This window comes from Mugil cephalus, chromosome 15 (assembly GCF_022458985.1).
Source record: "Mugil cephalus isolate CIBA_MC_2020 chromosome 15, CIBA_Mcephalus_1.1, whole genome shotgun sequence".
In the NCBI taxonomy this organism is placed as follows: Eukaryota; Metazoa; Chordata; class Actinopteri; order Mugiliformes; family Mugilidae; genus Mugil; species Mugil cephalus.
This window is the reverse complement of record NC_061784.1, coordinates 11,937,482-11,963,939: the sequence shown is the minus strand read 5'-3', so window position 1 is coordinate 11,963,939 and position 26,458 is coordinate 11,937,482. Positions and strand designations below refer to the sequence as shown.

General features: G+C 42.6%; 2 protein-coding genes across 3 annotated transcripts; both read right to left on the bottom strand.

Annotated features, from left to right (window-relative positions):
• Positions 1-2,000: 2,000 nt before the first annotated feature.
• slc43a2b (solute carrier family 43 member 2b) lies at positions 2,001-12,813 on the bottom strand. Of its 2 annotated transcripts, XM_047606104.1 has the most exons (15): positions 12,667-12,813; positions 11,592-11,906; positions 9,005-9,299; positions 8,862-8,917; positions 8,696-8,772; positions 6,827-6,919; positions 6,578-6,711; positions 6,022-6,218; positions 5,791-5,934; positions 5,670-5,687; positions 4,982-5,114; positions 4,701-4,833; positions 4,367-4,440; positions 3,522-3,645; positions 2,001-3,442 (listed from the first exon to the last, which is right to left on the bottom strand). In XM_047606104.1, the coding sequence occupies exons 2-15, from the start codon at positions 11,749-11,751 to the stop codon at positions 3,281-3,283; spliced, it is 1,800 nt and encodes a 599-aa protein (XP_047462060.1). In that variant the 5' UTR covers positions 11,752-11,906; positions 12,667-12,813; the 3' UTR covers positions 2,001-3,280. The 2 variants fall into 2 exon arrangements, with proteins under 2 accessions (XP_047462060.1, XP_047462061.1); XM_047606105.1 differs by lacking the exon at positions 5,670-5,687.
• A 1,375-nt stretch (positions 12,814-14,188) lies between these two features.
• Positions 14,189-24,915, bottom strand: hephl1b (hephaestin-like 1b). The gene is made up of 20 exons (XM_047606102.1): positions 24,349-24,915; positions 22,833-23,077; positions 21,783-21,995; positions 21,528-21,713; positions 21,117-21,371; positions 20,407-20,575; positions 19,817-19,956; positions 19,577-19,708; positions 19,243-19,448; positions 18,680-18,833; positions 18,325-18,537; positions 17,489-17,699; positions 17,232-17,371; positions 17,032-17,157; positions 16,589-16,695; positions 16,240-16,474; positions 15,913-16,052; positions 15,673-15,826; positions 15,557-15,580; positions 14,189-14,794 (listed from the first exon to the last, which is right to left on the bottom strand). The coding sequence occupies exons 1-20, from the start codon at positions 24,519-24,521 to the stop codon at positions 14,697-14,699; spliced, it is 3,321 nt and encodes a 1,106-aa protein (XP_047462058.1). The 5' UTR covers positions 24,522-24,915; the 3' UTR covers positions 14,189-14,696.
• Positions 24,916-26,458: the final 1,543 nt, after the last annotated feature.

Sequence of the window (26,458 nt, the reverse complement as noted above, 5' to 3'; positions counted from 1 at the left end):
ACTGATCTGGCCTGACAAGGAAATGACATCACTAAAATAAGCCAATCAGATGAGTTTTGGGCTCTGGTCTCATTTCAAGCTGCTTTGGTTGTGTTTGTTTAATTTCTACCAGGTGGTGATGAGTGGCCAGAGCAGACAGACACATGTCTGTCAGTCTTTTAGTGCTTTTTCTCATTTATCCATATTTCACACTGCTCCAAGTTCATCTCACATGACACATAAATCCTCAAAAACTTTTCAACAATGAGGGGCTGCACATTTTCCACCTAGGCCTTTAATGTCGACTTTTATGACTCCACTGCCATAGAAACCATCAACATCACACTCAATAAAAGAGGACGTTGCATCGTAGCCACGTGACTCATATAGCAAGATGAACGTCATTACTGAAGCAAGAAACTCACTTAGAACAAATCAAAAAGTCTCCACCAGCGCCACATACGTCACATCCAGCGGAAGCATCAATGTTGACCTAAATATGATGTAAATATGATTTATTTTATTCACCAGAACTTAAGAAATAATTTATAGTTCTCCTCAGAGTGCTCATGGTGCTGCCCTGAAAGTGGTGGACACACCTTTTCCCCAGCTGGATCAGACCAGCTAGCTCCAGGTTGGACGGCCTTTCCTCACAACATCCAACTTTTCCTTCAATGTCCGCTGTCAAAAAAAAAAAAAAAAAAGATCTGCAACCAAACTAATAGCATCTCCTCTTTCTGCCATCATAGGTTAAAAAAAAATAAATCAAAATGTTAACTGGGATAATTCAGTGATTTTGATAAAGTTTATGACAGCCTGCCACTATGTTTTAAAGATAGTTGTTAGTTTAATAATTTAACCATTAGGAACAGGAAAACTGGTGGTTCCTATCACATCAGGTTTTTATCTGGGTGATTTTCTAAAGAAACTCAAACATGAAGGGGGGAAGGTGTCACAACCTCAACTCACCAGATTATATCTGAAACAACATCAGTACATGTTCTTATTCTTCAGATAAAGGACGTAGAAACTCTGTTTCTAAAAATTCACGTTGCTTTAAAGTCATTATTCACTTCCAATGTTCCTCCTTTTTAAAAACACTTATCATAGGTAATTCAGAAACCAGTAATTTTTCACCTTTTAAAATCTTCATTTTTTAAAATAAATTTGGTTTTGATTACACCAGCAGATCTAAAAATCAAAATACATTCATGCGCTTCTTAAACATTGTGCTGAAACTCTGAGAAGATATGTGGCATAACACAAAAATAAAACATGACAATATAATGAAACTCTAAGAGATGTCAGCTGTTGTAGAAAATGTGTGAGCACGGGTAATGTAATAATGTTTTTTGACTCTGCATCTGTATTTTGTAAGAACTTAAGTTGTTCACTGAGGTCACATGAGGAAAGACAGCTTTTTGATACATTTGTCTTGTTCTTGAATATAAATAACTATTTGTTCGAATAAGTATTTGCAAAAAACACGTTATTTGTGCCTTTCCGAATACCGTATTCAGGTTCAGTCCACCCCTAGTACACACTAATCAGCCTGACAGGAGAAGTAAACAACATTGACTGTCTTGTGACAATTCAGTGTTCTGCTGGGGAACGTTTGGACCCGACATTCATGTGTATGTTACTTAGACCTAAACCAGACCAGGCGCCCCCACCCCACAGCAATGACACTCCTTTATGGCAGCAGCCACCCCCACCATTCACTAGATCTCAAACTGATCAAGTATCTGATCCACAGAGGCCCCTCCCCTCAAACCACAGGACCCAAAGGCCCCCACTAACAACATCCTGCTGCCAAACACTTTCGTATTTTCTGACACTAAAAGCTTTGCAGGTGCAATATCTATTTAATATTTATTATATTAATTTAATATTTATTATATTCTTACTACAATATAGTGCCAATCAAGCAACTGTGGGGTTAAGACCAGCCATGTCCCCACATTCAAACAGACTGACTGCAACCTGGAATAAGTTACACAAATCAATTTGATGGAGTTGGGTAAGCGGTGGGAAAAAAAAAAAAATAGCAAGAATCTTTATTAACGCTGCACAAATGTGTCCATATTAAACATGGATATCTATCTTCACAACAAAACATCTCCACGTTACATTCAGAGATAAAAGAGAGAGCCCAAACAACACAGTATTCAATCAGATACCAGAGTAGTTTAAACAATTAAAATACAAAGAGGAATTTATCATGGAAAAGAGAGTTTTTTTTATAATGAAATAAATACATGTAGGAAGGTAGGAGAGGGTCAATTAAAGCAGGAGCTGTTTCCCAGGAGGTGCATCAGGAGAAAGTGCTTAAATGAGTTTTTTGTGGGGAAAAAAAGGAACAAAAGTGCTGAGTGTCTCTCAACAGTAGGCAGACAGACTGGATTAAATATTGACTTTAAGCTAAGGCACCTGAATAACTATGGATCTACTGTAAAACATTCAGAAAACCTAAATGTTGTTTTGACGCTAGTGTTATCGTGTAAGACAAAGTGGAAACTGTTTTCACTTAACAGTCAGTGTACTAATCTTCCCTTTTACATAAAAGCCCCCCAGTAAACTTAAAGTACAAATAGCAATCTAAAGTCTAAAATAAATAGACATTCATCTAATATTACAGTATATTCATAGCTCCATGGTTAGTCATGTCTTATGTACTCTCCTGAGAAACATCAGCAGCAATGTCTCTTCTCTCTGTCACTCATTAATGCCATTTACTCCACTTTAACTGTATCTTACACCATGTGACAATGGATAGGTAGCACCATGTGATGGGATTTACGGTTGATTAAAAGTATATAAAAAAAAAGATAAGAAAACAAGACTCATAACATTAGTACACAAATTGTCTGGTCGTGTTGGTGACATTTATCAGATTTGCTGGTTTCACTGGTAGAAATTCCTCCTTTCTCTGTTCTTGCGGGGGAAGTTAAAGCAGTTTCATGTTGAATGGCACCAGCTCACAGGAGAGGGAATAAAAAGAGAAATCAGAGGATTTGGGGGGAATGCAGAGGGCTGATGCCTCCTTCCTTTCACAGTCTTTCCTCTCTCTTGTCCTTCTTTCCCCTCCAGTGTGTCACCAACCGTCCACTGACTAGTTTCAACTGCAGCATTAGTTTATCTTAGTGTGATTTGTCATAAATGAGCAGGACAGTCAATGAAATGCTAACATTTTTTTGCTGTCCTTTTACAACATATGCTTTTGTGTGCACGTATCATTGGATCGCATATGTGTCTCCATGTCTCCTTCATTTTTGTGATTTTTTTTCACATTTGCTTTTCTCTAGACGAAGGCCTCGGGGATGTCAGAGCCATTGATTTTCAAGTAGATCTTGACGTTGTCCTCCTTCGCCTGTTGCTCTTTGTAGAGCGTCCTTCTGTAGCAGATCAGGTAGAGAGGCAGCAGGAAGCCCAGCATGCTGAGTACAAAGAGCCCAACGTTGACCTGGAGGATGACACCAGAATTAGCCATGTCTGGGTTGATGAATCTGTGTGGGTGTGTGTGTGTGTGCGTATATTCGTACCCAGAGCGGGTCTCCGTTTAGAGGTCCCATCATGGCCAAAAACAGGGGTTGCTGCAGCAGAGCAAACACGGCGCTGACCAGAGACTGCATGCCAGTTAAACTGCCGAACTGTGAGGAGGGATACCTGGAGAGACAAGGGAGGAGGTTGATGTAGTTTCTCAGTTTGAAGCTACATCCACACTTAAGTGCGGTTTATACCTCTGTGGGACATAGGGGTAACCTATGCATGTAGCCTACGCCTGTGCAAGGCATTTATACTTTATACGAACATCAGTCTGGCTCACTCTGTAAAGATGACAACCAAACGCCAAGCCAAGCAGACCAATCACAGCTCTTGCGATCTGTGGTGCTATGACGCATATTTACATTTCTGTCGTAGTGCACATCTGGCTATGGCATAGGTTTTCAACATGGGGTCCGCAACCCCTGCAGAGGTACTGCAGGGGGGTCACAAAAGTGTTGGTTGATTAGACATTTTTTATATATTTTTTAAAGGGAGCCTATTCAGTCCCCAGGTGAAATCCCTGATGCACGCTTCAGTATTAAGGCTACCCTTCTATTGCATGTTGCAAAAAAGTTAATATTTGAGCCTGTGAATTATTAGAATAGCTTAATAATGAACGCAAATTGATAATAATAATGTAAATTTATAAATGGCACTAGGCTTTAATATAGAACACATATAGTAGGTAGGGGGTCCCCACTTAATCTCTACAAGTTTGAAGGTCCTTTCCCTGAAAAACTCCTGGACTGATTCCGTAGCTGCGGCGTCAATTTAAGGCAAATGTATAAATAAACCTCGCAATATAAGAGCAAGAAGATGATGATATGTGAGGGAGACTTACACAGCAGCATAGAGGCCTCCAACAGCAGAGTGAATGAATCCTCTCACCACGGTGTGTAAGACAAATGACACAATCTGGGGAAAGATTAGAGTCGAAGAAACTGTTTAGGTTAGTTTACAAACAGTTAGTTTACAAGGCCTTAAAGGCTAAACAAAGCTAATTAGATGAAAAGAAAGCTTTGGCCTGTCTCTTTCCAGTCCTCCTGCTAAGCTAAGCTAACCAGTAAGGCTGGTCTAGATGTTCTCATCTAACTTTCTACAAGAAAGTGTCTCTCCAAAACCCTTCAACTTCTTGGCTAATACAGAATGTAGTACAGTATACTGTTACCGCTTACCTGCAAGGGGAGGTTGGGTATTAAGCAGGTGATCCCAAATCCCACTAAAAGGACGTTTGTGAGGACGAAGGCTCTCAGGGCGTTGGTCACCTTCTGGATCTTTTTGTCTCTGCGTTTTTTCTTTGTCTCACCCCTTTAAAGCATAAAGAAGGTTAGGTTCACATCTTGTTTCTTTTCATAATACTGGCAAATAATAGGGAAAGAAATAAGCGTGTAAAGGGAACGGGTTTAAGTCGGGTGGTTCGTGGTACTTTGCCAGGGAGTACTCCGGCTTAACTCACTTGCTGAAGGGTTCCTTTTCTTCCTCTGCTTCGTCGCAGTCTTTCAACTTCCAGTCCATGATCTGACCAATCACAGGAGTGGTCATCAGGCAAAGCAGCTGCAGGACGCCAAAGATGGAGGAGTACAGACTCACTGTGAAAGGGATGAGAACAAAATAGTTAAAATAAAAGTATTAGATCATTTAACATAAGTAAGATTTTGAGATAAAGAAAAGGTATTATGTTACAAATCTATATTAAAAATATGTCAAGGCTTCCTTCTACCTGGTTAGTATGACTACACAGTTAATAATTAGTCCAAACCATTAGGGCAATATTGGATATGAAGAAAATGGAGGAACTAGATGCCATTATGAGGGGGGATTTATGGCTACGAAAGTAATGATACATGAAAAAGGGCCGTCATGTGAAACTGCTCATATGATGTGTACTTTCGGTGCTTTGGTGCTGAGAGGCAAAGTTAGTTAATGTGTACAACAAATGGTTCTCTGTGGTTTCAGATTAAAGCTGAAAGGCAGAAGGTTACTGATATGGAAAACAGCCAAGGTCAGGATAAAAAAATACCTATGGGAAAAAAAAATGTGATAGTGGATCTAGTACTATCTAAAGGTTAAACTATAAATGCTTTACTTTAAGTCGTTTAATGTTTCAGTCGTCTACGGACACAACTAAAGTATCTTCATCTTACCCAGTTCCATCCTTTCCACTGTAAATTCAATTAAAATGAAGTGTTTTTAAGTCACGATCCAAAGTTGCTGAGCAGATATAAATGATTGACACGTGTTTTGAGCAAAAGCAGGAAAACCGACCTGTATTGAAGTCTCCGTCGCTGAGCGCCTCCAGCACGCTGTTCATGGCTCCCATGTAGAACAAGAGACGCAGCTGAGTGACGGACATGGTCACCAGACTGAGCATGAAAATCGGGCTGATGATAGTTTTCAGGAATGACTGGGCTGCAGAGGACAATCAGAAAATGTAAAGGAGGTGCATCGGAAAGAAAAGATCAGCTAAACCTTTTGGGGTGAGAGCTTTTTTCTTACATTCTTCTTTTGTCTTGGAGTCCATTTCCAGGTCCATGGTGGATAGGCAGAGCTTTCGCCCATCTTGAGTTGCTACCTCTTTTTGCTTCAGGTTGGGGCCCAGGCTCAGACGACGACCCACTGTGGTGACTTGGCTGTAGAACTGCTTCCCGGTGATTTTATGGTCAAAGCCCAGCCAGCTGAACTTGATCTTTACACTGAGAACAGAGAAATGTAAAAATAAGCACAACTAGAAGATGTTGACAAGTTTTATTAACCTGAGTGAACTGAAAATGATTAATATGGATGTAGCAAAGGGATGCGTCCATGTGATTGTCAGCAGATGGACTTTAACCTGGCAGCCTTACATTGCACATTTTGCCACACATCATATAATCATGTGTCAAACCGGTTTAATGCGGATGACTTCTTCATAAGCTCATGACAAATGCCCGTATCAGTGCGATAGTTTACATGCTATTACACCTGAATCAACTGGGAAGGGCTGAGGTGTGCGTCTGTGTACAGCATTTGCACATGTGGCACTTCTACCGTCAAATCTATCTGAGTTACTAACGTGTAGTCCATGTCCTCTGGTCCGGGGAACGGCTCCAGTGGCCAGTTCAAGAAGCAGTTCAAGAAGACCAGTCCAGCGCAGGCGGCCCACACAACCAGGATAGTGATGAAAGGTATGCCTAAGTCATAGATCACCTGTGAACAAACAGACATGAGACATAAATACAAAATACAGGAAAGACAGCAAATATAAGACACCGGAAATCTTTCTGTTTTAAATGTTCTCCAGAGTGAGTTCTGTGTGTGTTACCTTGACACCAGGGAAGGTGACAGCAGAGGAGGCATAGGAGCCAATCATCAGGGCAATGAATGTTGAACGGAGGTCTCCAAACATATTAGGGAGCTGGGGAAAAGAAAAGACTTGTCCTTATTGCTCAGATGAGGGTGTTTGCACAAAGTTGCACATAAACCGATTTATATTTTATAGGGCCTCATGGCCTAAGTGTCGAGATGCTGCTGAACTTTAGTTTGAGGTGGTGAGGGCCGACTGGGTGCACTATGATGGTGACGCCGTCCGACACTGGGGTCAGAGAGTACAGTGGGAACCAATCAAAGCAGACCCGACTCCACAGTTAAGAACATCCAACATGGAAGCAGGAAAAGCCAAATAAAACAGCATCACATAACGCACACAGCTGTCTGGTACGTTACACAAAGCCGCTGCTGATGGATTCTATACAGCTGGAACAATCAGAGGGGGAGACTGAGGTGAGGGGACATCCAAGGACAAGACAAAATAAATGCATGAAGACAGTGAGATGAGCACTGGTTCATTTTTGTATTTTTTTTTTTTTTTAATGCTCTTCTCTCCAATTTGAGGAAACAGAAAATAGATTTGAAAGACAAAGCAAGAGACAGTGGGTGGCAGAACACCCAAACACAAAAGCATTCACAAGCTGTTCTGCTTTCAAGAGACTGAACAACAACAAGCACATTCAATTACATAAGACTGGGGACGCTAAGGGAGAGGTATGCGCTGAGCTGAAGGACACAGGATTTCCCAGCTCTATCACCAGGTGCATTATTCCACACTATTACAACTACATTACACAGCAGGTACTGGATGGAACTGAACCTAAAAAGGTGATCCGATAGTTGACACTGGCACGCAGCCAGGAGTGTTACCCAACAGCAATCAGCTGAGAATGCAAGCATGAAGGTTTGACGAGAAGTCATGGTCAGTCAAGGAGCAAGGTTGTGTCTAATGATTAACACCTCAGCTTTCTTGTATCGAGGCATGAAGGAGCTGAAAGAAACACGGTTCTATGCACTGACTCCGGAGGCATCTGTGGGCTGAAGCTTGAGGAGAAAGCGAAAACAGAGCCTTAAATCCCAGCCTTACCACATCATTGACATTAAGGCCCCGGAGCACAAACAAGTGAGAGATTTGGGTGGATGCAACAAGTGCGACGTGAGAACTGAAATATGCAGCAGTAACAGCCCCTGGTGGTATACAAGTAGGGGGTTTTACTGGGAGATTTACTGGAGCGGAGCCCCTCTCTAGTGAACGGCATCACCATGGTACAGCCCTGGATTCCTATTTGAGTCACTCGAGGCTGAACTGATGGCGGATGATGAATAGCAGGGAAAGAATGCAAACAAAAGGTGAGGGGTCAACCCTGTGAACTCCGAAGATCATGAAGGGCATCTGTTGTGTTTCTCTGCCTGTGTATCTCTTGCTGCAATAAAAAATGGCAAATCATTCTATGTGAAATGCAGTAATTCAGTTGCTAGTTGGGCTGGTTTAGTTTTTGTGTAAGAGAAGAGAGATGGGCGTCTCACAAGCCGAGTCTTTTCCTAAATAGATGTAGTGCAAAGTCCTAATGAACCAATGCGCTACTTCCTCATCCTCACACATTAGTCAGGCCTCCTTCCCGCTATCAGAGGCTGTCCGGCTGTCCATAGGAACACAGAGTTTAGTGTTAGAAACCAAATAACAGGCCGGGTGGAATACCAGACAAGAGGGAGGGTTAGTAGGGCGAGCAGGCAGGGAGCCAGTAAACTATTATAACAGAGCGGCAACAATGAGGCAAAGAGCTATAAGCATAGAAAACGTACATCTGGACAAACAACATGCCGCAGGTGGATTACAGGCTGTACAATTACAAAGCACACTTACTGTGAGGGAGGTGAAGGTCATGCACATGCCCCCAAAGCCGTTGAAAGTCAGGGCAATGAAGATAAGGACGGAGAGTTCTGCAAATGACACAGTTGTTAAGTCATGTCAGCAACCAAACTGCCACGTTACTTCAAATACTGCAAAAATTAAAAAAATGAACACTTACCATTTGGTTGGTAGGCTCCGTAAGCAATGAGTAGACAGGACAGTCCAAAGCATGTGCTGAAAATAGATGATTGCGTCATTTCAAAAAACAACAAAAGCCGAAAGTTTACCAAAGAGGGTGTTTTGTCGGAAGTCTTTGCTCACCTGCCCAGCAGACGGAGCTTGCGAGGTCCGTATTTGTCCATTACGATCCCCAGCGGCAGGGTGATGGCTGAGAGCAGGAAGGAGCCCACCGTGAAAGCCAGGTTCAGCATCTCGTCCTGTTCTTTGCAGATGAGCCAGCCGTTCATCCTCATGGGCCCATCTGCGGGGGCCAGGGGTCGCATCTCCACGCCGTCGCCCAGGCCCACCACGCCGACCTCGTCTTCGTAGTAGTCAGAGTAATCGTCGGGTCTTGACATTGGCTGCGGTTGGGATAGGTTGTAGTGCGAGCTGTTACCTGTGGGCAGTTAGAAAACGGTTCAAGGTACCACCGATCGTGATCATTTCTCAGTCTTTTTTGTCTTGTCATTTTTCAGAAGAACATCCTCAGAAAAATCTTTTGAGTGCTTTTCAGGGAAGTTGTGGCTTCTTGTTGCACGGATGAAGTTTGAAGGGTTTCTGTTCAGTTTAGTCTCAGGATCATGATTCATGAGCACAAAGTGGCCACGTTTGCAACACATGCAGACAACTAAAACTAGCATGTCAGCATGCAACGCTTTGGCAGAAGGAAAATAAAGTAGGAGGCGAAGATAAGCCTCTGCCATTGCAGAGTTTGAACCCAAAGGATTAAAACGGGATTTGTTTTGTCATTAGCACTTTGGAATGTGGATGAAATGGATAAAAAGTGATAAGATGGCACTGGCAATAAACTTCTCCTCTTTATCAGAACGTGCAAGGAGAGAAAGGTACAAAAGTTCAGTGAGCGGGATGGAGAAGCAGCAGTTTGGGAACATTAAAGTTGTTGACGATGCTATCTGGATGACACTCCCCTGCACTTGATGTCTCTGTGGTCACGGGAGGAGAGCATGTGTGCGACATCCCAATGTGAAACATCATGACGCACTTCACAACGAAGTGCCAAAGTCTTCCTCGGAAAATTCAAAATTTAAATGTTACGCATCGCCAGTCGACAAGCTGCTTGTCTGCAAGGAGATATTGTTGGGGAGAAATGAACTGCATCTGTAGGGATGTAACTTATGCCTCTATCAAAAAATAGGCAGAAAGTGGCAGTCAGCAAATTTACTCCAGATAAGTAGCAAACAAATGTCTTTGTCTTCTTTGGTTTAATATTTCCATCCAATGTGACTGTAACTACGCACTAAGAAGTGAAATGTGCTTAGTATGAATTTATATTATATATGTTTATTGTATTAAGTCAGCGTATAATGGAACACAGCTGGACCTTCGACAGCACAATTCCTGGTTGTTCACTTATCCATCTCAAATAAAGCTATAATCTACACTTCAGCATTATCATGTCTCATTTCATCATCTTGTTTTTACTGTCTCCCCGACTAGCGGTCTGATTTCTACTGCTCATCACTTTACTATCAGTCCCCCCTCCCACCCCCCTCCCTGACCTTTATCCGTGTACTTTAAACTTCCATATTGCGGTAATAAAATAGCCTGCCGTGGCTCTCTCTGTTCCCCTGTCACATGCCTGAAAAGAGCTGAGCTGGTGCTGCTGTCCTCTCCCGCTTACATCATCGAGAGCGTGATAAGAAACCTGTGGCAGCTGTCCAACAAGTCACCTACAGTCTCGGACGCCCCGGCTGCTTACTGAAGCGTTGGATGTTCACGGCATCACAGGCCAAACATTTCCCAAAAACGCAATAAATGTGGCTGTGTGGTTTCATGTTCTGTAAATAAAGATCAATTGGACGACTGCCAGATGTTTGCATATGGAAGTACAGTACATCCTCCTACAAATCATCCGTCACGTAAATCAATTGTGTAAACTTGTGTGCTATTGAAAGAAAAAAAAAAACTGAATCCAGCCAATAATGTGCTGTTCATAGACTCAACTGCCCGGACGTGGACACAGTGTCTTCTCAGGTCAAAAGAATACGTCTGCCCCAGTTCCTCCCCCACATTCCCATTTGCTTACTGTCCTCTAACAGACCCGGCTACTGGGGCCAGTCAGACTGCGTGCATCAATCCCACCTTTGTACTCGAAAAACACAAAGCACCTGACGCACGTGGGTCGAGGTGATGAACGGGGAGACGGTCTTTGGTTTATCAGCTCAATAAATCTGCTGCCCTGTCTTCACTTTACTTAGAGCCATTGTGTGTTAAACGACTCTGAGGGCTACGCAGAATGAGGTGCTCTGTCAGGTTTATGAGACGCCGGAGCCTTTCACGTATTGCCCACCTGCAACCCTGCTCTGATTCACCTGATCAAGTTTAATCTCCTGAGCCCCTAAAAACAGCCGCGCAGCCCCTTAATGGAAAACACTTTTCATTCTTCCTAAAGAATGGAAGTAGTGTTGAGTTACAGCACTGGATTAAAAGACAGCTCCATCCTTTGCACTTACTCAAGACGTCACAAAAGAGCCTTATTATAATTCCTATTTTAAATTGTGATGCATGTTGGGTGGAAAGGGAGAAGACATACTCTGTAATTCTATTAAGTCAGGAGCATGAGATCATTTGCTTGAATCTGTGGGCATTTAAGGTAAAGGCACAGAGAAGAATATTGAGCCCCAGCTTCCTTTGCCAACAGAGAAATAAAAAAGCACTTCTGACTCACCCTCCTCGTTGCAAAGGTACGAGTAGAAGCCTTCTGACTTGAGCATGATGAGGAGCGATCCCCATCCCAGCAAGACGGCAGAGAAGAGCAGATTCTCAATGATGGCAGTCACTGCCATCCACCAGCGCCGGGCGAACGCTGTGGCCAGGGTCGGAGGCATGGTTGGGGGGAAGGCGAATGACAGGCAACAGAGAGGGAAAGGGCAAAGAACCAGAGGAGAGGATTTCGGAGAGAGAAGAGAGAGAAGAGCAAGCTGGAAGGGCAGAGCGAGCCTCCCTGACTGACGTTCAGGATGAGGGATCGCTGATCACTTATCTGTGAAGAGAAAGGTGCAAGAGGAAGGGGGAGGTTTTATTGTTAGCCTATCAGTAAAGCACAGGAAGGTCTGGTTTTTACAAGATCACAAGATAAATCGCTTAACTTTGAACCCGACTCAAGATAACTGACCGCTGATACTTTTTGATTAATTGGAAGTATCCATTCAAATTGAACACAGAGGAGAACTAATGGCAGTTGCTCTGAGACCCTAACGATCGATAAACGATTAATTTCCTTATAAAGGTCCTCACATCACACCGCTGTTGAGACAAAGAGCTTCACATCACATTATAGGCTCCTTAACAACAGACAGAGCATCTGCGGTGGCAATCAAAAGAGTCTCCAAACTGGTCCAAACTGGACACAGAAATGGGGCTCGCACAAACAAACACCATCTCTGGATGTCCTCTCGTGCCCATCCAACCGCAACTTTTCCATTTAATTACTGTGGGGCATCCAAAATATAAAGGAGCTGCCAGACAAACAATAAACAAATCAGCTCGCACAGCCAACTTTTCCTCTGTCTCTCTCTCTCACACACACACACACAAAATACTGTGCACGCACCCATGCATGACATATCCAGAAAGCAGAAGTGGTTTCAGAATTAGTAATAAATCTGGTGCATGTTAAATAATCAGTGCACATTATAATCCCTGATAGAATGACTGTCCTTCAGCTAAAGAGAAACTCTTTCTACAGTTCAGATCAAGTTACAGGTATCTAATATATTCAGGCTACTTGTAAACCTCCTTACCTCTCCAGGCTGTGAGCAGCAACCATCCAGCTTCAAACCTTCTCCAAATGTCCTCTGGTTTGCTTTAAGTGGGCAGCTCTCTGTGCAAATCCACATTTATATACTCAGGCAGTCCTCACATGGCGCCCCCTGTTGACCTTTGGCTGCCAAACGTTTCTATCAACCTCCCTTTTGTATAGGCGCTTATCTGCTGGATAATAATACAAATGGGCCTACGGCCAGCTATTCTATGCAGCCTTTCCACAATAATTGATCACAAAATCAGTGCTCATTAAGATCAATAAAATCAGTAGTAAAAATCCAATAAACAATATTGTAATGTTCTTCTTGTGCAGTCGTTATGGAAGGGGTGAGAGGATTATAAAACACCACATCAATGAGGATGACATGCCGGTTTGAGTTTGTGACTGTCTTTGTGGAGTGGGAAGCCTGAATGCACCTTAACTGAGTGAGTGGGGCAGATTAATCAAGCCAAACAAAGTCAGACTGAAAACCTTACAGACTTCTGCAGATAAAGATGCCGGCTATCAGTGGCCGTCTGGATCAGTTGCAGGTATCGATGGAGCAGGAGAGCAGAGAGGAGAGGTGACATCCCCCGGTCAGATGATGTTTAACTCCGTGTTCGCCCCTTATTTGGATATCAGAGTCTGATCTCCTTGTGTTTTAATACATGTAACATTTCCGTTCTCTAATGTAATCCATCCCCATTTAAATGCTGTTTCTCAACATCTGGCACAGGTGTACTCCTTGAAGCAACGCTGCTGTGAGGTTGTATAATCATCATAGATCAATCAATCAATCATAGAAACATGGAAATCTAATTAAGAGACTTCTTACTACAAACAAGTCGAGTTGCCCTTCTAAAGTTGATGATGTACATTCAAAGGTTAGATTAATATCAGCGAAGTGATGTCAAAACTTGTTTTCCAGGTTGGACACAGGGAGCTGGGGTTGTCTTCTTGCAGCGGACTATGACTCACCCTTAATCAATATGCAAATCAATCATTGAGTAGCCAACAGTGAGCCTGTCTAAACAAACATGGATATAGTAATTGGTGTTGTTTGTGTGACCAGCTTCTCAGATTACAGGTTAAAACACAATTTTAACATCCATTTGATCTGGTAAACTGTAAAGCCATTGGATGTTAATTGGACGTCTGATCTCTCAGCCTGAGATCAATCAGTCCGTTTGAGTATCAGCTAATGTCACACTGTTGGGAGATTCCATGTGTGGATGCAGTCTATCTACACCCATTTAACATACTCATTAAAGCCACACACATCTAATGCAATTAATCACTAGTCCATCTATTCATTAGATATACCCTGTTAGGGGTTAGAGTCTATCCCTTTGAAGGCTTTGGAAAAGTTGCCATTTGGTCACAGGGCCATTAATCACAGGGTCATTGATTGGTTCCCCCACACCTATGATAGGGACATTACACCACAAATGACACATCACAAATGACACCAGGCTTTCAGGAGTGGATCTAAGGCGTAACATAACAGGCTTCACAACATGTGAAATATTCAAATGCTTAATGCTGCAGCACAAATAATTTACTGTCATAAAATCAACACAAAACAATCTTCACAGTGACAGACATTTTGCTGAACACACAAAAGGAGAGCACTGACTGATTTTCCTTGCAACTTGCTTGTTTTCAAATTGATCTAACGCCACCTAGTGGCGCTGGCAAATAAATCCACGCTGTGGAACAAATGACTTTATTGCACATTTATAACTTAAATCAAATATTTGGTATAGGAGTGTACTGGAAAAAAAAATAACAATAAAAAAATGGCTAAACTAACAATATTTAAACCAGAGAAACAACGACAGAACAAAACTATCAACAAATACAAAATAGCTAATTTTCCTAAGAAATAAAATATTCATAACTATTAGAGACATGATTGCACAGGGACTGATAAGGTTTCGCTACATATTCACATACACAAGAGTGATTTCATTCCCAATCTTGTTTTAAGTGCATTAAGGATCACTACCGTGGTCACACACACCACTGTCAGAGCAGCTGACCTACTGTCAGTAGACTAAGTGTTAGAAAGAGCAGAAGTGTCTTTGAACAGCTTTCACTTCCTGGTGCTGCAGCAGGAAACCCAGCTAGAAGCAGGAATAAAGAAGTAAGTTAGAAGCAGTGTTACAAACCTTAGAAGTAACAAAAACACCTTTTACCCAAACATACTCTGTACATTTAGGACTTCAAAATAGGAAGCAGTACTACATTAATCTACCCGTGCAATGTCAATTTTGTGGTTCTTTATGTTGTTAAAAAGGACGCCCCAATCCAAGTTGCTGTTCACAACGCTAAGTAACAAACAGAGATAGTAAACAAAACACATTCCATGTGCATTACACAACAATATGGTGAACACTTCCCACTTTATCCTGCACTTAACCAGACATGAGAAATGAATAGTATATTAAGGCCACAACCCACTAAGTACAACTATAAATAAACTAAAAGGAACTGCGTTTATGTATGTTGCGGCACAAATTATGCATGTCATGTAATCGGTTGTCTGAGGCGTCCACAGCTATCTACTCCATCACACCCAATTATCCCATTCTGTCATCAAGTCTGCAATAGTATTATAATAGTTGGTATTTCATTATTTAAGTCAGTAATTCACTTTTAAAACAGTAATGATATTAACAAAACAACACAATGTTGTTAATATTATTATTGGTGTCATGTGGTACGGACATAATGTTCAGATTCTGACAAGTGACATACTTTAAATGTAAACGCAGCGTGGGGTTACAATAAATATGCTTAAGAAGAAAAGAAGAAAGAAAGAAAGAAAGAAAGAAAGAAAGAAAGAAAGAAAGAAAGAAAGAAAGAAAGAAGAAAACTGATTTTACCTTTTGTAGGGCTTTGTCTATTTTCTGGAAAATGACAAAAATAAAATAAGTCAGATGCTATGATTATGCAATGGATACTTCTAATGCATCTTCGATATGTGTCTGCACATGCGCACCTTTGATGGTGAACGTTGTCTCCATGCCACCGTGGATGTGATCATTCACGTGACAGTGGAGCAACCACGTCCCTGGGTTCTTGGCCACCATCGCCACAGTCTGGAAAGTCCCGGGGAACAGGTCAAACACGTCTGCGCGGTGCACACGGTCAGTCTGTGACACAGAAAAAGGCTTGACACATACAGTGCAACAAAAGAGGAACAATGTATGCCATGCTAGTAACAACCACAAACTCAAACCTTGTAGATGAAAGTCTCAGCGTGGAAGTGAACAGTGTGCATGTCCACTTCGTTGCCCATGCCCAGGAGATACCAGTCGACCTTCTGGCCCTGCATCATCACCAGTCCGTGGAGGTTACCGTACAGCTTACCATTGATCCCTGCAACAGACACATTTACACATAGGATGCAAGAGTAACACAACAATGGAAAATCAACAAATCTCCTAATAACTGCAAAATGCGCGATTAGTTAGTATCTTATGTGGACAGTCAAATTTGATTGCATGAGTAGATTTACTGTCAGTTCTGCGATGTCTTCAAAGTTTGCTTTTTTTGATCTGCTTACCGTGCATCAAGTTACTCTCCTCGAAATGTTCATCTGGTGTGAAGGTGTGAGGGTCGACGCCGAGGTACTGTCTGATGTTATCATGTAAGTACCAGGACAGGTTTTCGTCATGTACCATAAAGAGAAGAGCGAACTCCTTGTCCACATCTGTCCTCTGTCTGTCAGGGCCATCACCAGCGCTCAAAGTCCCCCGCCTACATATCACCAAAGGCCCCAGAAGACCACTGTACATATCCTGGACATAAGCATAAAGCTGCTCCGTCACAAAATACTAATACTTCATCTCCTGTTTAACCATGCAAGTATAAATGATGTGCTTCAATGTTTACTGCGTACAAGGGATATGTACCTTAATGAAATTTACACCAGAGTAGTAAGCATAAGAGATGCAGTTAGGATCCGAGGTCCCTGGACCAGAGCTTTCAGGAATGTCCCATGTCAACTCCATAATGAAGCCTGTAAGAGAAAAAATATTAAACTGCTATGTCTGTGAAGGTTCTCAGTCATGCAGGTCATGGTAATCCAAAAGGCATTGAATAAAGGCAATTTCCTGAAGAGGTTTCGCCAGAATAGAAGAATCTACTCGGATGAGTGGCGAAACGTCTTCAAGAAATTCTGCAAGTACAGTTTCCCTGATTCAACGCCTTTTGGATTATTAACCTGATGATTGACTGATGATTAACCTAGTACTCTGGAGCTAAGACCAGTGTTGATCTATACCCTTTAAAGACCATCAGAACTCCACAACGATGGTATGCATTTTATTCACTGTTTTTCAAATGTTATTCTCACCGGGTTTAAGAGGAATGTGCGACCCACTGGCCTTCACCCCATGTGCGGTAATCGAGTAGTTTCTGCTGGCTTTGTTCTTGAATGTGATCACAATCTGCTCTCCTACCTCTGCCTTGATTATCGGACCTGCGGTAAAAAGTAAAACTTGTCACTTTCGAGCTTTCTTGTCAAAAGACGACACAAGGAGCAGCCGAGCTTACCCAAAATTTCCAAGTGTTGTTGGTTTTCCTGCCGTTTCTTCTGAACGCTGAACGTGTCATCGGTGTACTCTCTGTACACCACCTTCTTATAGCGTGAGCCGATTCGGTTCTTCCTTTTTTCCAAAAATTCATCGCCCGGACTGGTAGACATGCACAAATTTGCTTCCATTAACAAACAGTAATAAGTTAAGCCACAAATCACAGGCTGCAGCCCCGACATTGAAATGCGTCATCCTACAATTATCTTCCATACACACCTGTCCTGTAGTGTGGAGCCGTGTTTCTCCCGCTCCCAGGCTCTCTCGGGTGAATAGTCCCACTCTATTTCTTCGGCACTGATAAAATACTGCACAATCTTAGTGGGCTTTATGTCCGTCACTTTTCTTCCCGGGCAGGGGTTCACTTTGTAACGCTGCCTCATGCCAGCCGAGTAGTGATCAGTTACTCTGCAGCTCACTTCATACACACCTGGCAGGAGAATGAAATGAGTTTTAAAAAACTTTTTCTTTCGACTTGGTGCAGAAAACACTCTGTTGGTTCAGATATTAAGTTAGAAAAGTTGCACTTCCTTATTCTGCCTCCAGTGAGCTCATGTTTCTGTGGAATTTGACTACACTGAAAAGCATATGCAAATGTGTCACGTGCGCCTCTCTGCAAAGCCAGGCCTCTTTGCACTGCAATGATCTATGTGGCTAAAAAACAGTTTTTGGCAAACTTATGGTTTGCAGTGTGCTGCAAAGGTGAGTGTATGACGAGTCAGCTTGAAACATGCAGACTCAGCGTTAGCATGCTGCTGTTGTTGTCCTGCCTCAGCCTGAGATGTACCGAGCAGAATCATAGACTGAGTTTTTAATGGAAAATATTTGCATATTCATAGATTCAAGACATTCCAAGGGGAAATGAGTGAATCAATTAAAATAAAACTTTATCTTTTTTGGGAAAGATGGTGGAAAAAAAAGTCTAGACTGTGCCCGGACAAGTCACTGGATGACGCAAAATACCAGCAGGAGGCTATAGATAGCTTCGTCATTTCCTGCTGCTGACAATGTGTGCAGCCACAAAGGCGTGTGTTTTGAGCGGCAACATGACTAACCGGCAGTTTCTGGCTGCATGTCGGCGGACGCAGTGGTGTGAGGGAACAGGCTGATAGTGTCGCGCGTTGTGCTTTGTTTCTTGAAGGTGTTCCCCTCAAAATAAACGCCATGGATGTCCGTCTCTGTGCCCAGCCCGAATGTGTACCACATCACTTTGTCTCGGACACACATCTCCAACATGGGGAGGTTCCCATACATGTATCCGTTCACAGCTGAAATAAGAGGGATGATTAAATCAGACACAAGCAACTGAAAACAAACAGCAGAAATAGATCTCAAAATAATACACCAGTCAATAAGCATCATCGGTAAAACAGAATTTAAACAGTCTTCACGGCCAAATGCGCCAATTACCATGCATCTTGTTGCTCTCCGCAAACTGCTCCTCATCGTCCTCATCGTAGTCTGCAATAGTATGGCCAACTCTCACGGCACTGTCGTCCAAATACCAGCTCATGTTTTCATCCATGACAGAAAAAAGAAGGAAGAACTCCTTATCCACGTCCTTCTGTTGAGTAATCAACCCAGGGAACGATAAGGACTTGAAGCGTTTGCAGATTGCAGCAGCAGCCGTTAACAGCAAACAAAATAAAAAATAATAAATCATATTATTATTATTATGCCTCCACCATAGAAACTAGGACTGCTTTGGCAAAAATCGCTGCCGTGACTCAAACATGAACTGATTACACATCGGTGTTCAAATGCCACACTGATCTCACAGGTCTTGTTTTAGCCATGCTGGTTTCAGTTTGAAGTGTAAACTGGAAGTTGGCTGGATAGGTTTGTATTCTGTATTCGTATTCTTGTGACTATAGCTTGCAGTCATCTAACAAGTGAATAACATAAATTGAGTTGCTATGGTTCCTTAAAGGTCAGAAATGTCTGCGTGGGAGAAATAGAAAATGAAACAGCACCTGGGTTCCCTTCTCCCCCAGCGCTCCTCTCTTGCACACGAGCAGAGGTCCAACTAACCCAGAGTTGGTGTCTTTGGCGGGATCAGTGGCAGAGTAGTATAGGTAGGGGATACAGGTTGGATCTGATGAAGATGGGCCTTCCAGGACCTGCCACGTGTAGGTGAATTTCTCACCTGGACCAACGTGGGAGCCTGGCTTGTTAACACCTACCACATAGAGGACAAAGAACAAATATAATCAGGTTTGCTATAACTCATCAACAGTAGAAGCAACAGTCAAAGACGCACTGTTCTTACAACTGTTGCTATTGCTGTGCATCTAGCTGCTTCCTCACCATCCTCATAGATGCTTCCCTGGAAGCGCTTGTCATAGTGAAGGCCATGAGGCTGGATGCTGTAGTTTCTATCAGCCTTATTCATGAACGTCACTCTCAATGTGTCTCCCTCCTCTGCCCTCAGGACGGGACCTGGAAAAATACAGAAGACTGTTGTTACCAAATAGGACACTAGACACAAAAGAGGGAGTATGATTTCTGCCAGATTTGGAACATGGGAAAAAAAAAAGGAAGTCTTACCCAAAATCCCTAAGTGCTTAGTTTCGGGTGATGGCGGTTTTTCGGTGGTGAAGGTATCGTCCATGTACTCTCTGTATATCACTTTCAGGTACTCACCTCCGATCCTCAAACGGTCTTTGCCAAAGAACACCTCCGCTGCACTATGAAAGGATCAGGATGGGATCACGGTTAGACAAATACGAAGCACAAATACTTTTACGAAGGAGGACTTGATATGTGACCTAAATGAAGAGGAATTAGAGAACTTCCCACTACAAAGAAATTGAACGGACCGAACAGACGGTAAGTCTGAAGGGCTCCATTGTGTCAAATCAGGGAGCAACAACAGCTGCATTATTACCCACACTGTTTAGCTCAGACACAACAAACCAGCATTAGAACAGGGCACATATAATCACCCCCACGACAAGACCAGACACACAAACAGAAGGCTCGTTAGGACAAATAATAGGATAAAAAAGACCAGATGGAAATGTGAATGGGACAGGATATCCTCCATATTTCTGGGAGAACGTTGGCACAAAACCATGTGGGATCATCTCAGTTTTGACTTAACTTCACTCAGTGTGTCACACAAAATGTCCACCCACCTCCCTGGTTCAGTAAGGGACACATCGTTTATCAGGTCTTTTCCACTGGGAGCGTAGTTCCACACGATTTTCTCCGCTGCCAGGTAGTAATCCCTCACAACACCGTCTGTTACTGTGGAGCCGGACCCTCCGCCGCATGACTTCACTTCATAAAAGGCCTGCATTCCAGCTGGAATAAAGAAAACAGACAAACAGATGTGCTCAAAGTATAATTCAGAATAAGTTTAAGCTTGTGGTCAACCTATAGCCTAATAAGGCTAAAGTGTCACACTTATTGGCTCATAAAATGATAAATATTCCAGGGTTCAGTTCAACTTTCTTATCTTTTAGCAGCTGTCACACAAGAGAGTTCATTTCTAAAATCTGATGATCCACAACATGCATGCAAAGCCATTCGTGAAAATTCATTCATTTTAATTTTCCTCAGAGGGTCATGAACAAGAACAGGCTATTAGAAATAAAATTAGTATGATACAAAGTGACGGTGCTTCACGTGTGTCGTCATTATTTATGGTATCTTAAGCAAGTATGGCTCATTCAGATCTGCGGTCAGTGGACTTTGGACGGCCTTAAAACAAAAATGCCTGGCGTGTAGAAAACATACATAACTTTAGCAGCGCTCCGCGAAAAAAGTGCATTCTGTCTTGTCTGCAACTCTGCACAGCCAGTGAAACCCCAGAGCGGAGAGGTTAGAGGTCAGGTGTCCCTACCCTCCAAGTGGTCGTTAACTTGGCAGCTCAGCAGCCACTTTCCGTTCGCTTTCGGGACCATCTCAGCCGTGGCGAAGGTGGCTGGGAACAGGCTGAGGGTGTCGGTGCGATGGCCGCGGTCCAGCAGGGTATTCCCATGGAAGAAGGCTGAATGAATGTCCACCTCGCTGCCCATGGCGAACAAATGCCAGGCCACCCTACGGTTCTGGCATAACGTGATTCCGGGCAGGTTACCAAACACGTACCCATTAATGGCTGTCGCAGAGAGAAAAACAGGCAGGTTAGACCTCACTGTGTGTCCTTTTTGTGATGTGATGTTAGTGTTAAAACACGTTTCAGGCGGCTCAGTTTAGAAATAGACATGAAATAAATCCGTCAGCTTGGAGAATCTTTAAAACGCCTGCCTCTCACCATGCATCAGGTTTGACTCCACAAATTGGGGGTCGTCTTTGTCGACTGCAGACGTACAGAATTTCTCAATGTTTTCCTCCAGGTACCAGCTCATGTTTTCATCCACCACTTTGAACATTAAGAAGACGTCCTTATCCACGTCGTTGCGGACAGAGTCAGCGTCATTCTCTGGCTCCTTCAAGATTCCTGCACAATGTGGATGCACTTTATGAGAAACATTTCTTCAGTAAAGATAAACGGTAAATCGTCAAATACCCTTTTTGCATGTGAGCAGGGCCCCGACAAGTCCCGAGGCCATGTCCTTGGGGGCATCTACGTGGGAGTGGTAGACCCAGGTCAAGCAGTTGGCATCGTCATTTGTGGGGGCGAATTCCGGTTTCACCTCCCAGCGGTAGGTGTAGCTGCCTCCCGGAGGGACAGAGTCATCCCTCTTCAAAAGGCCGGATGTCCCATCTGGATAGAGCGCGCCTGTGATTCGGACAAATGCACACTGTTTAATCTGTCAACAGTCTGTGTTTCCTGTTATGTTTGGAGAGCAGCTGAGCCTGAATAATTGTACGTCATGTTAACAACGCCAGTTTATGAGTATTGTGCTCTCTTAAGAAGCACTCTTAGGGTTAGGTTAGGGTTAGTCAAGCTCATACGTGCTTTTTGTTTTGCGTGAATTTTAATCTCTGTCGAGCATTCTGCCCCGATGCGGGTGTGTGCGCTATTGTGAGTGAACTGATCTTTGCAGAAATCTGAACACATTAACTGGTGTACTTTAAATTCCTGCACCACTCCCCTCTGTCTTCCTCTTTACACACACTGTTTTGCCATTTATACAGAGATGCTTTATCTGTTTCCTTTGGATGTATCTCCAGGGATCAAAAGCAGGACAGCAATTGTAGGTTGTCATGGGAGGAGGTGGAGCAGTATTTTAATTCACTTTCAGTTTCCCCTCAGGCTATAAAAATTCTAATGTGGGATGTAACTCTAACATGAGTGGGGGAATTTGGACCCATTTCCCAACAAAGAGCAGCATAGTTTGAAACAGTTAAGAGACTTTTATGTCTGGAAGTCTTTTATAACAGCCACTTAAACTGTGCTGTGCCACTTCCTGCACTGTCACATAGGCCTTAGCAGACCAGCATTCAACATCAGTTATTTCCCCTAAACATCTGCAATCGTCTATTCCATCTTAAGAATTATAGTAGTTATCATGATTGCCATTGTTATTAACAGCTACTAGAGGTATCATTATGAACACTTCAGGCTTTTTTTTTTTTTTTTTACGTTCGCTGTGTTTATTAATAGATGTTTTACCCTCAGAGTTCTTCTCATAGAAGACCCCATGGGGATGCATAGAGTAGTTCCTCTTTGCAAAGTTCTTCAGGTGGACCGTGATAGTATCATCAACCTCAGCTCGCAGTATGGGTCCCAGGAAACCCAACCACTCGGGTCGAGGAGACTGGCGGGTGTAGGTGGCATCGGTGTACTGTCGGAACATGGCCTTCTTATAAACTCTGCCGATATGAAGGCCATCTCTGACCAGAAATGTATGTGCGTGGCTGAGACAGGAGACAAAAAAAGTCAAGCGTTACTCTTGATTACAAAGACATGCAGGAGATAATAAAGCACACCACCTAAGATTCAACAAATCACATTTATATTGGAGATTATGTGACTTGGACTAGTCCCTGGTAAAGTAAACAAATGAGGTCATGGTAACTGCAGATGTAATGCTGCAGAGCGACTTGCATCTGACTGCAGCCCTTTAACAATTAGGCGTGACACTGGTGTGATAATGCATTTCCAGAAGCCTAACATCCTGTGAGTGGGACTGTGGCGAGCGCAGCTTAGCTACCGTCTATCCACTTCATAACAAAAGGGAGGACAAAAAAAAACGCAACCTCTGCTAAAGTCATGAACAAGCTGCACTGACAACTGACCGCCTGATAACACCGGTTTCACTGAGCACCCAACAAGAGCAACTGCTAACTTCCTTACAACTCTGCTCATTGAATCACCCATATCTATGATGCAGTCCACATGGGTGAAAACCCCCGTACTTCACATAATATCATATGGCAGCAATATAGTAGATATCTGCCTATGGATACCAAGACAGGGCGAGTAGACAACATTACATACAAAGACGTTAAGATTGTTCTTCATTGTGTGTTGACATAACCTTGACATCAGCCCGTATTGGGAAATTTGGATTCAGGAAAGTACAGGATTGCGTAAGAACGTAACAGCTCTGTTATTTATCACACTTTTAGTGTTTAGCTCTTTTTTTTTTTTTTTTTTTTTTTACACAAAACAAAGGGAGAATAATTGCTCATGTGCGTATTGCATATTACATTAGGACTCTGCACATGTCCAAATCCTTAAGACATCTGCTTCACTGCAAATTACAGGGGTCACACAGTCCTCAGGTTCTCCAGGCTGGGACATTCTCGCATCTTTCTCATCATTCTTGAAGTGCAGCTTCTTCATATTTGTGCACTGTTACAGTTTTGAAAGTAGGATGTGGGTTTTTCGTGCACGCAAAGTATAAAGGGAGGTGAAGCCATGTGAGCGCAGCCATTTCTCTGAATGTGTACCGGCTAAATGCCAGAAAAGCTCAAAACAATCGTTCCAGAGGTGTAAACACTGACACACCAAGACTAGATCACACTAAAGTATGCGGAAGTTTTCATAACTTTTAATTTGTAGCTTTGTATACACACACACACGCGCTCAATCCCAATCCGATACAGCGCGAGAAATCAAATGAACAGATCGCGGTAGTGTTAGCCGCCCGTCATATCTGAACACACCCAAGAACTCAACTCACTCATCGTCGTCGACAGCTTCGCCGTTGAGCAGGTTCTTTCCGCTCGGTGCGTAATCCCACCAGTCCTCGTCGATCCCCACGTAGTAAACTCTCTCCTTGCCGCGTTTCGCTATCGCACCGGAGCAGAGAAAAAACAGCAAACAAGTCGTACACAACCGCAAAGTGCGTGCCATGTTCCAATAATCGGTGCGGTCAGGACAGAGCCGAAGGTTCAGCTGGGTTTAATTTTAGAGGAAAACGTAGAAGTCCGAGCGGGCGTCTCCATGCAAGCAGAGACGCGCCGTAGGAATGATAGAGCACTTATGAAACTTAAGCAAACAGAAACAAACACTTGGACCATTCAAGTGAGTGGGCAGCGGAGGAATTACCGCCTCCAGCGGTATCTGATGTTGCAGGCGTAACAACCGTTCACAGCTTTCCTGTTCATTCTTGTTGGATATAATTGAAATTGCCTGCTGGGAAATTAACGTAATTGATGTACTTGTACTAAAATGCAGACTCAAGCACCCAGGGTCTTCTCATTTGACATTCAGTTTTTCCAGTGGTCATGACTAAGCACATTTGCTGATGAAATAAAAAAAAATAAATAATAAATAAATAAATAAATAAATAAATTATGAATGTGAAATACATCATCTGATGGACTGATAGGTCTAATAAAATGCAATTTCTTAAATTTATGCCATGGCTGCTGGATTTTATATATATATATATATATTTATTTATTTATTTATCATGATTTTTTTATTTTGGCAATAGTTCTGATCACTCCACGTCTCTCTGTAAACATAAAGTAAATTAATAAAGTAAACTTCTGAAGCCAAAACATAATACTGGTATTTTGTTCAGATTCTCACTGGTGCACTGGTTGTGCAACCCCAAGCAGTGCACTCAAATAACAAAGACATTCTGTATCCAGTTCACAGCCCGGCTCTACATCCCTGCATCTCTCCACCAGAAGTTCAAGTCACACTTTACGCGGAGGAGACAAAGGCTGACACCTGCTGACCAAGTCTGAGCAACACAGTCAGAGAGACCAAAGTAGGTGAAGTTCAAATGAAGAACGTCTTTGTAAAGACACAGGCAGAATAACGTTACTCTAGTCACTCAGCTAATGTCCATTTCGTTTGGTTTGTTGAGAACAATCCACAGTCTTCTCGTTTTGGATATTCCCCACAAACCAATCTATACCCCGTGGACAGTAGTGATCACAAGTTAGAAAAAAATGACAGGTACTTAAATGTCCCAAAATTAAATTACTATTGTGTTACGTTCTCTCAGGTGTCCATGGGGTGCAGTCTTTCAACACAGGAGTTGTTTGTGCTGATGTTTGTCTTAAAAAGCTAGTTAACCTGAGTCAATGGGAGGAACATGCTGTTCCACAAGAGTACTTGAGCTTTAATTTATTCCACGTCAGACTCCAGCCTGGTGCTTTAATGTGAGATGGAAATATCCCTTGATGTCTGCTTATTATGTTTATTATTGAATGCTAGATCAGTGTGATTGTTTGTTTGTGCAGTCCAACACAAGTGACACAACATACCAACCTCAGTGTGTATTTATCCAAACTACCAGCAATTTTAAGAATAAAATGCTGGCAAATTTACACTCTCTGTGTACAGTCATAATCCTTTTGTGTGGTCCCGGGCACCAGCTGGAGCTAGCACACTTTTTACACTAGGTTAATTTGTGTCAGATTAACACTAATCTGGTTCCAGATTTAAGCATTTAGTTGAAGATTTAGGAAGATTTGCAAGTTCTAGTGAGCAGGTGGCAACCCAAATGAATGTGTGATGTCACATTGTAACAGTTCAGATCCTAGGTTTTCATGAATAACTCGCCTTACTTGCATCTTCAAGTGTCTTAATGTTGGGGTCCATGGGAACTGTCAGAAAATACATGTAAAATATCAAAATGGAAAAAAATAATAAAATACAGTAATGTAATGTTAATGTGTCAAAGCATGGAGTTTAAAACATTTTCAAATGGTACCTGTATTGCCGAACTCCCTATAGGTTTGTTACTCAATCATCATACTCAGATCTGATGATATTATACTAGATGATATCAGACATTGCATAGTTCATGGCTTGTTTTATATCAGCACCCT

Coding starts and splice junctions, on each gene's coding strand:
- slc43a2b (XM_047606104.1), bottom strand. CDS start 11,751: ATGCCTCCGACCCTGGCCACAGCGTTCGCCCGGCGCTGGTGGATGGCA. Junction 8,773..8,861: donor CGGAGCCTACCAACCAAATG/GTAAGTGTTCAT, acceptor TGTCATTTGCAG/AACTCTCCGTCCTTATCTTC. Junction 4,834..4,981: donor GAAAAGGAACCCTTCAGCAA/GTGAGTTAAGCC, acceptor TATGCTTTAAAG/GGGTGAGACAAAGAAAAAAC.
- hephl1b (XM_047606102.1), bottom strand. CDS start 24,521: ATGGCACGCACTTTGCGGTTGTGTACGACTTGTTTGCTGTTTTTTCTC. Junction 21,372..21,527: donor GGAGTCAAACCTGATGCATG/GTGAGAGGCAGG, acceptor TCTCTGCGACAG/CCATTAATGGGTACGTGTTT. Junction 15,827..15,912: donor CTGAGACTTTCATCTACAAG/GTTTGAGTTTGT, acceptor TCTGTGTCACAG/ACTGACCGTGTGCACCGCGC.